General features: G+C 41.0%; 1 protein-coding gene across 1 annotated transcript in view; it reads right to left on the bottom strand.

The window, feature by feature from the left end:
* Positions 1-1,461: 1,461 nt before the first annotated feature.
* Positions 1,462-17,386, bottom strand: part of LOC124594596 (glycine-rich cell wall structural protein 1-like) — a 97,109-nt gene continuing 81,184 nt past the window's right edge. Inside the window, exons 3-4 of the mRNA XM_047132969.1 lie at positions 5,944-6,155; positions 1,462-2,314 (exon numbers count right to left, since the gene is read on the bottom strand). Coding sequence (XP_046988925.1) covers positions 1,583-2,314; positions 5,944-6,155 — 944 coding nt within the window. The 3' untranslated portion in view covers positions 1,462-1,582. The remainder of the gene's footprint in view (positions 2,315-5,943; positions 6,156-17,386) is intronic.

The raw sequence follows: 17,386 nt of genomic DNA on the forward strand, positions 1-17,386 counted from the left end.
TTCGCAACCGTCTCCATGAAGCTGGGCTACGGTCCCGCACACCGTTAGGCCGTCTTCCGCTCACGCCCCAACATCGTGCAGCCCGCCTCCAGTGGTGTCGCGACAGGCGTGAATGGAGGGACGAATGGAGACGTGTCGTCTTCAGCGATGAGAGTCGCTTCTGCCTTGGTGCCAATGATGGTCGTATGCGTGTTTGGCGCCGTGCAGGTGAGCGCCACAATCAGGACTGCATACGACCGAGGCACACAGGGCCAACACCCGGCATCATGGTGTGGGGAACGATCTCCTACACTGGCCGTACACCACTGGTGATCGTCGAGGGGACACTGAATAGTGCACGGTACATCCAAACCGTCATCGAACCCATCGTTCTACCATTCCTAGACCGGCAAGGGAACTCGCTGTTCCAACAGGACAATGCACGTCCGCATGTATCCCGTGCCACCCAACGTGCTCTAGAAGGTGCAAGTCAACTACCCTGGCCAGCAAGATCTCCGGATCTGTCCCCCATTGAGCATGTTTGGGACCGGATGAAGCGTCGTCTCACGCGGTCTGCGCGTCCAGCACGAACGCTGGTCCAACTGAGGCGCCAGGTGGAAATGGCATGGCATGCCGTTCCACAGGACTACATCCAGCATCTCTACGATCGTCTCCATGGGAGAATAGCAGCCTGCATTGCTGCGAAAGGTGGATATACACAGTACTAGTGCCGACATTGTGCATGCTCTGTTGCCTGTGTCTATGTGCCTGTGGTTCTGTCAGTGTGATCATGTGATGTATCTGACCCCAGGAATGTGTCAATAAAGTTTCCCCTTCCTGGGACAATGAATTCACGGTGTTCTTATTTCAATTTCCAGGAGTGTATTTTGTAGGGAGCACATTGTGCTCATGTGGGAGCGATCTAGAGGGTTGTAAAACAATAGACTGGTAGCCAAGATCGGAAGAATTCCTGCGATCTTGGCTACCATTTATTGTTTTACATATATAACATCTCTTTCAAACGCCTTGTATAATTAAAAGTACAAAGCATGAGCCTTGCGCAGATGAGCTTCCAATAAATCTGAAAATGTTATTCTTGTGTTCAAATCTGAAACCGATGACTGTCTCTGCACCATTGATGACCAAAGAATAACGAAAACAATTGGTTAGTTGCTGTTTTTGAGATAATGTTCCCATACGTCAACCGAAAGACTTTTGCCAGCTAATGGTAAACGTAAAAGAAGTAATATTAAAAGTAATTCTTATCTTAACAGAAAGATATGGAATGAAAATTTTTTTCTTATATTTTTCAAGCCAGGGTCACAGTAGCCACACAGGTTTCGTCCTATAAGCCAGTCATCATCAGATGATGTGCACAAGTTATATAATAATTCATCTGAACAGGCAAGGAGAGGTATTCATAATGAATTACATAATGTGGACCGTGGCTCTGTAAGATGTGGAATGCATTACAACACCAAATCATTTGTAAATATCATTTATTTCATAGAAAAATATTAAAATTTACAAGCCTTTCTGGTCAGTGTAAGAAGACTAGATGATGAGTCGCTACCAGCAGATAGGGTGACCTGCCGACATTGTACTAGTGGTGACCGCCAAAGCTGCCCCCGCCAAACCCTCCGTGTCCACCGAAGCCGCCACCTCCGTACCCTCCGTGACCACCGAAATACGACCCTCCGAATCCTCCGCCGAAGCTGCCGTGGCCTCCACCAAGACCTCCGCCGAAACCTCCGCCGAAGCCGCCTCCGTACCCGCTGTCCTTAACCACGACTGGCACAGGCTGCTTCACCACCACAGGGTGGGGCACGGGCACAGGGACAGGCTTGGGTACACTCACCGGGTAGGGCACCGGCTTCTCAACAGGGACAGGGTACGGCTTCGGCACAGGGACGGGGTACGGCCTGTCCACGGGGACCTTCACGGGGACCTTCACAGGGTAGGGGACCTTCTTCTCCACTGTGACGGGGTACGGCTGTGGAACAGGCACGGGCACTTCCTTGGTGATGGTGATGGCCTTGATCTTGCCTTCGCTGACGCCAACTCCGCCTCCGAAGCCTCCGCCGAGTCCTCCCCCGTAGCCGCCTCCGAAGCCTCCACCCAGGTCTCCTCCGTGTCCGCCTCCGAAGCCGCCGCCGCCGAAGCCGCCTCCAAAGTCGTGGCCGCCTCCGAAGCCGCCGCCGTATCCGCCGCCGAAGCCGCCGTCTCCGAGGCCGAACAGCCCTCGCTTTTCGTTCTTCGCGGCCTTGCCTCCATTCTTAGTGCCATCTTCCTTTGCAAGGGACGCGGTACTCACCGCCAGAAAAACTAAAGTCGACTGCAACAAAAGAAGAAAAGATGTAATTGATGTAGAAATACTCGTAGATTAAGATTTGGAAGAAATAATATTCCTTCGTATTGATTCGTTTTCACCGTCAAAACAATTTTTAATGTGATCAGAAATTAATTCCATTACGAGCGGCGTCTTTAAGGCGCTATGAAGTGAAATGAATTAAATACACTGAAATTAATAAGTCGGTGGGTATGAAATGAATTAAATAACATTATGAAATGATGCCAGTGCTGACCGCTAAGATTGCAGAACCTCCAAAGTAACGAATATGTGTACGACAATAGAAAATACCGCATGGAACTAACAGTGGTAGCAGTGTCCGTAAATCGTATGGGGAAAATTCAGTGGCAGTACAAATCTGAGACAGGCTCTGGAAGTGTGTTAAGGTACCCTAACGATTGTGACAACAGCTCGCAGTAAGAGTGAAAAATGGGCTACAAACCAGTTCTGGGCTAAATTATCAATTGGTACTACATATACGAGCCATACTTCAATAAAAGGAGCTTTAGAGCGGAAGTCTTTGCAATAAAGAGTCGCAGCTATTACAAATTAGGTGAATGATTTTTTTTCTTTTTTTTTACAATGAAGGCTTCCGGCAACCATTTTGTAACGGATAAAATGAAATCATCCTTGAAAGACTTAGGTTGATTTTAACGCATTCAGCAGTCATGCTGGCATATGTTCAGTTACGACAACAGTACCATAACTTATTTGGTTACTAAGGTAAAGAAAATTTATCTTTCTAAAAGGCGCTACTTCGCTACTTGATAATTTATTATACTGAACGTATAGATGAATAGATATATGGAATATTGTCACTCATGGCAGACAACGTAGAGGCTGCTGATGCTCTGTAATCCCGTAAAATAAAACTAAAAATGGTTTCATTTATGAATGGTGCTAAAATGAAATGCGACGTGTATCACGTTTTCATATTTTTGTGGGAAGAGGGGGGGGGGGGGGAGGGGGGAACCTTCCTCGCCGAAGCTATTGTCATTTTGGGTTATTATGTTACGTGTACCTGTAATTCCTTACGACATCTGATTCCTTTAAAGATGATTCATTCCTGATCGTGTCGGCATCATCTATAAAAATACTATTTCATTGGCTGAAAAAAATGAGCGGTGTGTACCGTAAATACGTTATGGCGAGTCACACTAAGGCTTCCCGTTCATTTCCGTAAGTGGTTCGGTCAATAAAAAATAGCCCAACTAATTTGGCTAACTGTCCTTTCTATTTCCAAAACCAAAATTCCTTGTTATTGACTAATGTTTTCTCTCAGATACTAATAAAAATCCTTATAACTTTCCTTACATTGTTTAATTGGATTTGATCATCAACGTAAATGCAACGTCTTCGGGAAAAAAATAACAGGAAAACCCTTTATTGTATGACTGCACGATTGTAGAACAATATCTGTAAGCAGCTACGTCAACAAAATGTGCATATTGTGCGTACAGAGAGATTTAAAGCGGAACGACCACGTAAATACAATCATAGATCGGCCAGATAGCAGACTAAGATTCGTTAGAACAATCCTCGGGAAGTGTAGGGTACCCACAAGGACGCAGCTTATGAAACCCTAGTTTAATGAATACTTGAATATTGCTCGTTAGCTTAGGATCCGCACAATATAGGGTTTATAGAGCAAATAGAAATAAGGGCAGCGAGCGTAACGGAGATGCTCAGCCACTTCCATTGTCAGGCGCTTCAAGAGTAACGATCCGCACCGCCGAGTGGCTTACAGTTAAAGTGCCGTCTGCGTACGTTCCAAGAAGAAATAAACAATATATTGCTATTTCTCAGGTATATCTCGCGAAAAGACCATTAAAATAAAGATAGTGAGATTCGAGCTCATACACGTCTTAGTAACAACATTCTTTCTTTGTGCCGTTCGCGAGTGGAACTGAAATGGGTGGAAGTTAAGAGACGTACACAAAGTGCCCTCTGCAACACGTTAAGCAGTGTAGATGTAGATGTTAGAAGCGACTTGGCGGAAAACATCTCGAAATGTGTATTAAGCGAGTCAGCGTTGTGATTAAGATACTTAAAACGTGTTGGGGAGGAAAAAAGATTCATATTTATATCCGGTTAGTCTAGTTTGCATATTTTTGGATATCCCAAATCACCTCAAACAAATTCCGGATCATTTCCTTCGGCCTATTCCTTGCCCTGTATTTGAATAATTCTGCAAGCGTTTCTTCGCAAATATCTCAGCGTCCTTTACATACGGAACAAGTGACAAGGTCGCTTCCTTGTTTACTGTTATCCGCTGAAGAAAATAAATTCACATGTGCTACAAAAAATATCTACTTCATCTGGAAACCTCCAGTATCGGCAAACACAACATACAGCTTTGTTAAGTCATTCTTGGCACAAGTATAGCAAAACATTAGGGAAATTCAAATTGCGTTTGATGCAAGAAGGAACCGCGTTGTTAAAAACGAAGTCTACGGTCACCAGTGACTGTACTGTGGTCCCTATTTCGATTATTCATGAGTCGGGATTCTTTCTGCACATCGGTCAGGAGGCCTGAAGATGGCGTATGGAAACGCCGAAACCGGTCGCAAAAATGATATAAAACTGGTGATGTAGAAGGCTGAAAGTGTTTTTGATTTGACATTTTATAGCTCCTTGTGCTGTAAGAAATTTTTACCACCGGTGTTCTTCAGCCAGTAAGCGGAAGGAATTATGATATTTTGGTGCGCTCAGCTGTGCGGTCATCAGCGCAAATCTTGACACCGTCGAATGTAGCCACCGTCACGAATGATGATGATATGATGAGGACAACACAAACACCCAGTGCTCTGGCAGAGAAAATTCCCATCCCGGCCGGGAACCGAACCCGGGACCCCGTCATGCAGAGGCAGCAACGCTAGCCACTAGACCACGAGCTGCGGGCAGGCGGAAGGGAGACAGCGGCGTAAAATTCTTCGTCACTAGTCTTTACGCCATCCGAAACAAGCCCGACGTCTCGTGTGCACATGTGACTCTGTTAATGGCGAAGCCTGGCGGTCTCCTTCGCGGCATTCGAGAGGAATAGGCTACGTGGCAGCACAGTGTTCACATACTTTCTAAAGTCATCATGATAAACCGCATACATTAAAACACACTAAACTAAAATCTATCACAATCAATTACGCTCAACAAATACATTTAAGATACAACTCTCACACACCTCGAGCAAAGTGGAAGTCGTGCGCGGACGAAGAAAACCCCATTCTATACGTGACACAACCAACCACCCGTGGTCCCCAATCAAAATTGCCAAACGATTTTTTCTTTCTCTGTTGGGAACAAAAACTTAAAATAGTGCGACCTTTTTACATGAGCGATCCCTATTGCAACGGATTTATATGAATTTTGGATTTTCGCTTAAAGACTAAATATATTTTTTTAGCATTTCTATCGAGCTCTAGTCACTCCAGTTGGACGTTGCATCCATATGGAGAAACTACGATCTCATGATTCGTGTAGGTTTTAACTCTAGAATTTTAAGTTCTGCTACACTTTTGATAGATGTTCAGAGTGATAATTCCTATGAATAGCGGCTACTCCACAACATGCACCATGTCGATTGCAAGTTCTTAGACTCTGACTTGCCGGTGACTTACCACGATCCTCATCGCTGCTCGTGTGTGTGCCGGATGCAACGAATGACTGATGCCTCTTCCGACGACGGCGCCCCTTTTATAGGAGCTGCGGCGGAGAGCGGTCGGTCCCTCCGCGCGCTTTCTCCCGGCACCTGTTGTTACATGCCGCCGCCTGCCTCCAGGCGCCAGAGGACCAGTATTGTTCACCTGGCTGCGTCTGCTCGTTTCTCTCGCTGACGAGCAAAACGTCGTGGACACGCTTATGATAATGAAACCTCGGAGATTCTCAACGGTGGAGCGCCGTCGTCTCACCTTCTCCAAATTACAAGTTTTTACAGTGTGCATGTATGTACGTAGAATGTCTCATTTATCGGCTAGCTGCTAGACACTGTGTTACGTATAAAGAGAGAGTGGCTGAATGTCAGTCAGTAGTACCTTCGTTGTTATAAATAACTGCTGGTAGGACACATTTATAACGGGCAACACAAATGAAAGATATAGTTGCTAGTTACATCCTAGGAAGTACCATGATGGCAAATCTACATGTGAAATAGACTATGAAGCGCCGAAGAAACTGGTACAGGCATGCATATTCAAATACACATATATGTAACCCGGCCGCTGTGGCCGACCGTGTTCTAAGTGCTTCACTCCGGAACCGCGCTGCTGCTACGGTCGCAGGTTCGAATCCCGCCTCGGGCATGGATGTGTGTGATGCCCTTAGGTTAGTTAGGTTTATGTACTTCTAAGTCTAGGGGACTGATGACCTCAGATGTTAAGTCCCATAATGCTTAGAGCCATCAGAACCATTTGAACTAGATACATGTAATCTGAACCATTTGAACCAGATATATGTAAACAGGCGGAATACGGCTCTGCAGTCGGCAACGTTTATGTAAGATAGCAAGTGTCTGGCGCAGTTGTTAGATCGGTTACTGCTACTACAACGGCAGGTTATCAAGATTTAAGTGAGTTTTTAAGTGGTTTTATATCGGCGCACGGGCCATGGGATATAACATCTCCGAGGTTGCGATGAAGTGCGGATTTCCCCGTTCGACCATTTCACGAGTGCACCGTGAATATCAGGAATCCTGTAAAACATCAGATCTCTTACATCGCTGTGGCCGGAAAAAAATCCTGCAATAACGGGATCAACGACGACTGAAGAGATTCGTTCAACGTGACAGAAGTGCAACCTTTCTGAAAGTTGCTGCACATTTCAGTCGTGGACCATCAACCAGTGTCTCTGTGTGAACCATTCAACGAAACATCATCGATGTGGGATTTTGGGGCCGAAGGCTCACTCATGTACCATATAAGAAACTAGCAGCCTCGATTGCGGTAATGAAACCAACCTTTACCTAGGTTTCAGCCAAAGTAATTGAGCCTTCTTCAGAAGATATACCTGATTCTATATGTCTACGATGGCATGGTCTAGAAATAAAACTAAAACAGCATGAATAGGCGCGTCACCTAGGTCTACTAGCTTCACGTGAGCTCCAGAGGCCCACAGCACGGCGTCCATGGAGCTTAAGTCTTGGTGGTGACTTAGTAATTATGTACCGCATTTTTAAAATGTGACTACGCCTATTCAGGCTGTTTTAGTTTTATTTCTAGACCATGCCCTCGTAGACATATTACAGAATAAGGTATATCTTCCGAAGAAGGCTCCATTACTTGGGCTGGAACCTAGGTAAAGAATGGTTTCATTACCGCAATCGAGACTGATAGTTTCTTTTATATTAGACTATCACGATTGCTGACTAGGCTGCAATGTTGAAAGTACTATCACTCATGTACCCTCGATGACTGCACGACACAAAGCTTTACAACTCGGATGGGCCCGTCAACACCGACATTGGACTGGTGATGACTGAAAACATGTTGCCTGGTCGAACGAGTCTGGTTTAAAATTGTAACGAGAGGATGGGCGTGTATGGACATGGCGATCACCTGCATCCATTCATGTCCATTGTGCATTCCGACGGACTTGGGTAATTCCAGCAGGACGCCCCACACTTCCAGAATTGCTACAGAGTGGCTCCAGGAACACTCTTCTGAGTTTAAACACTTCCGCTGACCACGAAACTCCCCAGACATGAACATTATTGAGCACATCTGGGATGCCTAGCAACGTGCTGTTCAGAAGAGATCTCCACCCTCTCGTACTCTTATAAATTTATGGACAGCCCTATAGCCTTCATGGTGTCAGTTCCCTCAGAAGTTAGTCGAATCCATGCCATGTCGTGTTGCGGCACTTCTGCGTCCTCGCGGGGGCCCTACGCGATATTAGGAGGTGTACCAGTTTCTTTGGCTCTTCAGTGTATTTAATCTGTAACCAGTGTGATGATAAACGTTTAAGCTTTAAGCAATCGCAGGATCATGGGAGGTGGAATGCGGCTACAGACTATAACATGTTGCGGCGTTAAATGTTGTGGTGGCAATAATTTAAACAGAAAACTGGAATTGGCTGAAGCCTTCTTTTATGAATGCGCTTCACATAAGATACTATTAATTCACTGACTGTTGATGGAAGAAGACTTTTTAGTAGTGTGCCCTACGTCATGCCAATGCTGCGACGGTATGGATATCTTGTAAGGTGGGCACATCTTTCTGTTTTTTGTAAGTTGCCGATGTGCACGTTAGGGAGAGATCAAGTTATGTTAGTTTTAAATAATCATTGGGCCTGTTGCACAATCTTTGCCTTGTGCAGTCTCATTTTTCCTTAGTTGAAGTGTGGCAGGTGATGGATATGTTCAGTAGTTCTGTGTTGGCTTGCCATTTTATCTGTTAGATGAAGATAGATTTATTGGAAAGGACAGCAAGGATGAATATGATGTATATATCAGAAGATGAGGAGAAAGTAAATTTTGAGTAACGCTAAAATTTTGGAAGAACAGAGGCCTGAGGTAAGACTGCAGCACTGCAGTCAGCTACTTAATTTGCTTAGAGCAGAGAGAAAGACTACGCCATTTCCATGAGTCGTAGGTTAACATATCAACTAATTAGGCTGTTTGGTTTTTATGGAAACTGTCTGTTGACATTGTACCATTTGGAATCGTATTTCACTTTGTTAAGCAAAGTATTGTTCAGACGAATGTTATGGGTGAAGATCAGGGGGAATTTTACTTTGAGTACATACTTCACTCTATAATCGTTGTCTTGGAATATCATGTCGTCGGATATGTTACTCCCTGAGCCCACTGTTTAAAGAAGGTTTATCATTACGCATTACCACATTGCAGCATATGGCGTGCAGCGGTTTGAATATTGCTGGAAATTTTACTTAAAAGTAGAAATCTAGCTTGGCCGCTGCATGCTTGCTTATTGCTGTTGTGCTTTCGAGAGACCTACAGCAATGTTGTCAAGACGCACAGTAAATATAAACTTTGATTAGGGCCAGATAATTAGGTTTTGTTTAGTCGAATGTTAACTTACGAGTTTAAGATGTACATAACAGTTTGTGGGTACATAGTTTTGGTAATACATAGACTTTTTATGGAGTGGGATGCAAATCTGGGCCACATTTCATACAGAAACACATAGTGGGGAACCTACAAATGTCGACCTTTCCTGCCATGATAATTCGTTGGCGCTGTTGGTTAAATGTAGACGCATTAAAGAAAAAAAACTGCTGCGTTAATTTTGCTAATGTTGTACTTCTTTCTTAGGTAATTCATTTAAAATTTTGTTGAATATGTGAAATTTTATGTTGTGAGATGATTATCGTTTACTTTATTACATGAACAGTTGGCATAATATTAAAGGTTTAGAATTTGAGTGCACAGTAATATAGTTTTTACTTTTGTTTGATCGGTCTTGTAGGAATTTTGCTATTCCAAGAATTTCTATTTCATAATATTGGGCACAACAGGAAACGAATGAAATTCGAATGTTGCGCAAGACAGGAGAAGGTGTCCCAAAACAACGAATCAGTGTAGGATGAAGGAAACCACGTTGAGCAATTGGCAGGTACAAATGGTTTACACGAGACTGTAGAAAATGGTGCGGATCCACAATTATTGACTAATTTAGCGAACATGAATGAAACAGATCAAACGATGGGTAATGAACGCGTAAATTCTGAAGCCGAGTCAGTCGCCGATGAGTCGCCAGCCACAAGCTAAAGATTACGAAGCCCGCCACGGTGATGCGAAACTTTACAGCAACTAGTAACAGACATTTCAGAATCAGGTTTCGCGTCAGTGTCTTTTGAACGAACACAAAAGACATCACCTTCAGTGAAAAATTATATAGAACCACCTTGCACGAATCCGATAATTTTTCTGGAATCAATTCGTCAGATTCTTAAAGAAACACAAGAGGAAAATAGAAAATCACATGGAGAGAATAGTATATCACAGGAAGAAAATAGTAAATTACTTAGGGAAGGAATAAAATAGTCACAGGAAAATAATACAAAATCACAGGAAGAGAACAGAAAAAAAGAAAGAAATGGAACTGAAAATGCAAAATTTGTCAGTTGAGATTATGGAAGAAATTAAAAATCAGCTTCATCCAGTAATTAGTAGTTTTACAACTAGAATATGTAACCTTGAAACAGAACACGAAAACATTAAAACAAATCAGCTTAATGACAAGGTCGAATTGTTAGCTAAGATCAACACTGTAGTTCCGAGTGCTATAGTTACACAGATAAAAGAACAGAACGAACAGCTTAACACAACGGAAAAAGATTTTATCCGACAAGAGAAAACTTTGAAATTAAATTCTGAGGGACAAAAACAGCAGTTAACGAAATTTAAAGAAAAAGTTGATGACCTGAAATGAAAATGGCAAATTTGTCAACCATTGCAGACAGAGATTCGAACAACACGCTACCAGCACAGGTTTAGAGTACAGTAGAATACCGGTCATTAATAAATTTTAAAGACAACTCGAAAAAATTAATCGGGAAAATAAGGATTATAAGAGCACTACAAACGAAAAAGCCGAGTGTATTGAAAGAAACCTTAGCTGCGAGGACGAAAAGGACGAATTTCATTTTTTACGTCCATTCTCTGAAAGCCTTGGTGATCACACAATTTATAGAGTTTAGGTCATTTTCCACGAGAACAGTACTACAGAAGCAGATACAACAATGAATCGCCGACTTGGTGCAATAGAGGACAATCTGGTTTACATAAAAATGATAACTTCCGTTATTAAATAGCTTTGACGGTACGTAAATAAAAAGTTTCCAGAAATTACAGTAACGAAACTCACCCCCAAGTTTGTATTGATCACTACCTATGTTATTTACCTCCAAGGTGGCCACTTGGACACAAATTACAATGTCTCTGTTGTTATTTGGAAAATGAACCTACAGCAAGAATGCGCTCACCATCCCTATGATGCACAATTTTCGCAGTTGAATAATTATTATTGTGAAAGAAGTTCTTTCCGGAACTCTGAGTACGAACTGCGAGAGTTATGAGTCATAGGGACGGTGAGCGTACTGTTGAATACAACAACACAAATACTTGGAATTACGTCAATGAGAACAACCGTGCTAATCGTACGCATTACTCCAACTCAGAGGATAAGCATGCACCCTCTCATGGCGCGTTTTGGGTAGGTCAAATCCGCAAAATACGTGGCACTGCAATAATTACGCTAATAGCAATTAACACAGTCACGGTAATGAACGTCATAAATCAAAGTGGCAAATTCTGGAAGGGCAAGCCGAGTGCGACCGATAGAAATGATTGAAGTCAGATCACTAAATCAAAGAGTTAATCAACGACAAGGAAGCAATACATGACAATGACTCGCCAAGTCAGCAGAAAACAATATTGTGGATCACTCAGTCACGCCACTGCCGAACCTTTCAGTTTTGTGCGTTTTGAAGACGTTAGAGACATTTTACTGGGAGAGACTGGTGGCAAACAAAACTTTGTAGTATGTCCAATACTAAATATTTCAGTAGGAGATTTACTGTTCTTTCCGCTGTCCTTGATTCTGGTAGCCCTGTTTCTGTTGTCATTGACACTGAATTCCACAATTCTATGAGAACAACAGATTGTCCGACTTTACCCTTACGTAAGATTAAAATAAAAGGACCAATTTCTGCAAAAAGTGTTGACGTGATGCATCAAATATAATTAGATCTTTTTTGTAAGAGCTATAAGTTTTAGATGAATTTATTGATTGCTCCCCTCTTGACCACTGAAATAATGTTGGAAGTAGGTAATCTAACCAAATATAAAGCCGGTTTGAGTTTCAATGAAGCTGAAATAAAATACAAGTTGAGGGTAAATCAGTTTCACTAACATTTCAAGAAGAAGTAAACTGTTCATGTTTTTTGGCAGATAACGGATCGCCATTTCCATCAGAGTTCCTCCGTAATGACACAAATTGTGTGATTCTTAGAGTTGTACAGGACAAGGTTGTGGAAACTAAAACTATTATTTACGATGTGGACGAAAACACAGCGAGGAATTATTATTTGAAGTGTATTTTGAGACCAAGACAACGAATATGATTGATGTTGCAATAAGATAACGAGGTTAATATAGGTTGATAAACGAGGTAACAATTAGTAGATTTTTAATGCATACTGCAATAGAATGAGGCAATGATTATGATTATTAATGTATAGAAACTGTAAGTAACTAATGGTCAGGGCATATGGACCATGTTTTTTTTATAGTCAGTATTTATGTCATGTGGGTACATTACGTGTTTATAAGCAAAAATGGTAAGTTTTTAAAAAGATGTTGCTAGATGACAATAGTGAAAGAAGGTAATGTGATTTGAGACAACAGAGTTTCTTCTTTAATGTGGAGTTTATCAATACATGACGCAAATTATTCAAACTCTTTAAAAAACATACAGGACCACTTTTTTTCATCGGAGCAATAGAGCTTGTAACGGTTTCGCAAATTGTCCAGTAATTCGAGAATTGCACGTTTTTGTCTCCATCTGTGCACGAAAAATATTTTGCTGAAATTCGACTCAGCGCTTATTGCTACTTTGTACTGTGGCACACTGTTTTAGCATATTCTACTTCACTGAACTTTCTGTGACTTGTCTTTATGGTAGTGTCTACTTTCTTGTTTATGTTGATGAATGACATCTTTCCTGATTTCTATATAGCTACATGCTAGCAAAATTTAAATTCTACTGAATTCTGTAGAACTAATCTATTTCTCTAACAGATATACTTATCATGTGTCTGAAACGTTGTCAAAACTATGTTGCCCATCAGTCTAGGTGTTTGGAAAATTTTCGAAGTGAAGATGAAACTAATGACTCGCGAGGTGTGCCCTGAATAGACAATATACCTAGAACAAAAAGATAAGAGAAACGAGATACAGGAAGTATGTGGGATACTAATGACGATTTTTTTTAGCTTTCAGTTTTAGTCCTTTTGCCATGGAGTAGGATAAGATTCTTTAATACATATTTTTCGGCAAACATTTATGACATTGCTGACTAGCTGTCTTCTTGTGTCAACATATGATGTAACTTATTGTCATAAAGTGCTTTAGCTTAAGGAATTTTCAAACGGAGTTTACCTTTTACACTTATGTTATTTATTGAGCTTCTTCATAATGCATATTCCCTATATAAATTGTTACTGTGAGATGAAACCACGTTAGTATAATAATATGTGAGGTGTAGTACAGCAGTGAGATCTCATAAGTCGTGAAAGATGTGTAAGAAATTATGAAAGATGTTTAAGGAGGAAGCAAAGAGGAAAAGGTAAGACAGGAAGTTGCACAACAAACACATGATCAAAGAAATGTTTACTATGATGAATTTGAGATGATAAATGGCTAGGTAGAGCACATATGAGAAATGGTTAGGTAGGGCAAAGACAACAAACGGTTAAGTCGGGTAAAGAAGCTAAATAATATGAACTTATGACATTGTATGAAATGTACGACAGAAAAAAGCAAAGAGATAAAGCAAACAGTTATATTTCTCGGAGGTTTAATGAAATTATGAGTAAAATGATTATGAGGTGCACAAACTAAAGGACCAAATATAAGTAGGTAGCATATAATTACTTACCATATTGGATACAGTAATAGATTGATGTTACACGGACTGCACAAAGTAGTTTTTGACGTGAACCTAGGTTACCCTTATCCTTATTATTCCTAATCGTACGTTTGTGTTCTCCTTATCTGTGTGTGTGACCACTATCTCTTTCTACCTTACTCCCTATGCTTTTGGGTATTTTACTGATTTTCTCCTTACATACTTATTTGAATAGATTACGAATTTTCTGTAAGTCACTCTGTACACACATAATAATTTTTTCTTGTCATAACTATTACTGTTCACTGTTTCACGTGACTTATTTGGCTCATGTTTCTATAATTCATTATTGTAAAACCTTGATGCCATTTTTTCTTACTATTTTAGAGAAATGGAAATCTGTTGTTACCATTATAATACGCGTGTAGGCCGTATGAACAATTATGTAAAATCTTATTTCTCCTGCCATAATATAGAAAACTGTATATTGAAAATGTAACTAATTGTAACTGATCGACTGATTGAGACTAGCCAGGGGAGAATAAATATGCCTGCTGATTATATACTGAAATATTCTCTGGCAAATGTTGGCATATTTCGCAGATACAAGCTATAGCTAACTCTTCGATACTGAAGGTGGCTTTGATGTTATCAATGAATTTCAGTTCCTTCAGGCAGATACTACTGTGTACATTACTGTGTGTGCATGCGTGAAGTTCTCAGCTGAGAACTGTGGTTAATCTCCCTGGGTCTGCTTCAACATAACTTCCCGCAACGGTGACATAATTCCAATGAAGTAGAAAAAGTTTGGTCGTTTTTGACAAGGACACATCTCTACCTACTTTCATTGCACAAATTAACGCTATGTGTCTGTGCTTCAGATTCGTACCCCTTCCTGTGTGCTACAAAAACACTGCAGATCACCAGTGCTTCTTACTACGACACAAACTGTTACATATAAACTTTCAAAATAGCCCTGTGGAGAAAAGTCTCATAGACAGCATGAAACGTGATAATGTACGTGTGGAATTCTACTGACTACTTCATTTGTCATTGAATTCTGTAATTCCTATCCTTAATGTTAGAAATTTTGTCCTTTTCCGATTCCTATCTGAAATGATCCTCGTACAAAATTGTACTCAGAGAGGGTGCCGGATATGTAAGGTACACATATAATTTAGATTTTTGAAAGTTATCCATGTTCACGTCAGAGAAAGAACAAGTTACGATATTGTTAAACAATCTTTGGTCTTGTTGTGGCATAGTCTTTGCCTCTGTGCAGTCTGATGTTTTCTTGTTTGAATTCTACAAGGTGATAGACTTATTCAGTAGTGCTGGTGCTGTGTTGACTTGTGCGTTTATCTGTTACATGAAGAAATATTTCATGAAGTTTAAAGTTGTATTTGACGACATTGTTCACACAGGACAACCAGCATTAAGTTTTTCTCAGCAGTTGAACACGATACGTGAAGTACACGTCATTTGAGGTGAGTTCTTTCACATACAGTCCATTTTTTCCCAGAAAGTTTACACATGTCGACCCTTTTCGCCTAGAGTAGTGCTCTAGTTTACATTACAACACAAAGTTCTCGAAATTTTGTTTCTCCTGTTGCAAAACATGCTGAGTATGATAAGATCTTTGTTGCATAGGCAGACAATAGGACAAACTGTGTGAATTATTTTAGTATTACCTGGATTTTCTGCAAATGTTCCTGTTGCGTGACAGAATTTATTACTCGGTTATTTAGCTAGATATAGAAGTTTCTTTCTTTTTTTCTTTTCTTTTTTGATAATTCAGTTTTCTACACTTCAACGTTATTGTTAGCAACACACAATTTCGCCGTGCTACTAGTTCGCAAATCACATCACAAAGTAATGACTCAGTTATCAACGGAACACATCAAGCACAACAGTGGATACACACAAGAAATTTACTTGAGATATCTGAGAATGGAAATAACTTTCCAACACACATGACTTCTTTGTTAGGAAACACGACAGAACTGTTATCCAACAGTGAAGAAGAAATTTCAGAAGACGAATCGGTAGGCGAAATGTTGCCTCAGTTATGCGAAATTTCGCAACAACCACTTACTGAGATAGTCGATTCGGGTTTTGCTTCCAATTCTTTCAGTCAGACGGCTCACGAGCCAACATGTTTTACTGACAATACGTTCTCAGTTGTCGCAAATCCAGTAAATATGAGTGCGGAGATCTATAATTCAACTTTGTTAGAGATGCTACTAAAGATGAATAAACACTTGAACAAGACAGAGAACAAAATGCAAAATCCAAGAACAAAGAGGTAAAGACATCAAAAGTCCGAGGGATGAATTCCTATAGCATATTCGGAAACCTAAAAAAACAGCGAAACAATGTTGTAGAAATTCGACAAGGTGTTAGAAATGACTTTCAGCATACAAGGTAATTTAACAACTACACAACAGAAAGACAAAGAAAAGCTACTCACAAAAATAAATACCATTGTACCGAGCCCCGTAGTCTCGGAACTCACAAAATTTCACGACCAACTGTTGAAACATATAATGGACGCGCACATGCATTATGACTGAACTCTAGCAAACAAAAAGAACAACATACGTTAAAAAAGAAATTCGAAGATTTGACGCCAAGGATGGCCAATTTTTCTATAAATACCGACAATGATTCTGATGTCAATCATCCTGTACCATTTTCAGACACAGAAGAATACCGGTCACTTAAGTATTTTAAAGAAATATACATTAAAGTCATTCAACAACAGAGAAATGACATAACAGTAGCCGTCCGGAGTGGTCGTGCTGTTCTAGGCGCTACAGTCTGGAACCGAGCGACCGCTACGGTCGCAGGTTCGAATCCTGCTTCAGGCATGGATGTGAGTGATGTGCTTAGGTTAGTTAGGTTTAACTAGTTCTAAGTTCTAGGCGACTGATGGCCTCAGAAGTTAAGTCGCTTAGTGCTCAGAGCCATTTGAACCATTTGAACATAACAGTATGCGAGAACTGGTTCGTGTTCTCTACATAAAATTCATCTTATATTTTCATGGAGAGCTCTTGTACTATTTCAGATATTTGCTAGGAATAAAGTCATTTCTTAGAGAGACAATACAGCATATACAGTTCACATATACTAGTAGTGTATTGTATAGTCACAAATTCAATGAAGTTGCAGGGATTTAGCTAAGTTTTGCACACACTTAGAGGAAACTGTACTAGTGAGCGCGAAGTTAACTACAAGAAACTTCCTCACAGATTAAAACTGTGTACTGGACGGAGCCTCGAAATCGGGATCTTTGTCTTTCGCGAAAGGCAAATGTCCTGAGTTCGAGTCTCGGTCCGGCCCGAAGTTTTAATCTAAGTTTCATACACTCCTCTTCAGAGTGAAAATCGCATCCTGGAAACATCCCCCAGACTGTGGCTAAGCCATGTCTCCGCAATATCCTTTCTTCCAGGAGTGCTAGTTTTGCAAGATCAGC

The sequence above is a fragment of the Schistocerca americana genome, chromosome 2 (genome assembly GCF_021461395.2).
Source record: "Schistocerca americana isolate TAMUIC-IGC-003095 chromosome 2, iqSchAmer2.1, whole genome shotgun sequence".
NCBI classification, from domain to species: domain Eukaryota; kingdom Metazoa; phylum Arthropoda; class Insecta; order Orthoptera; family Acrididae; genus Schistocerca; species Schistocerca americana.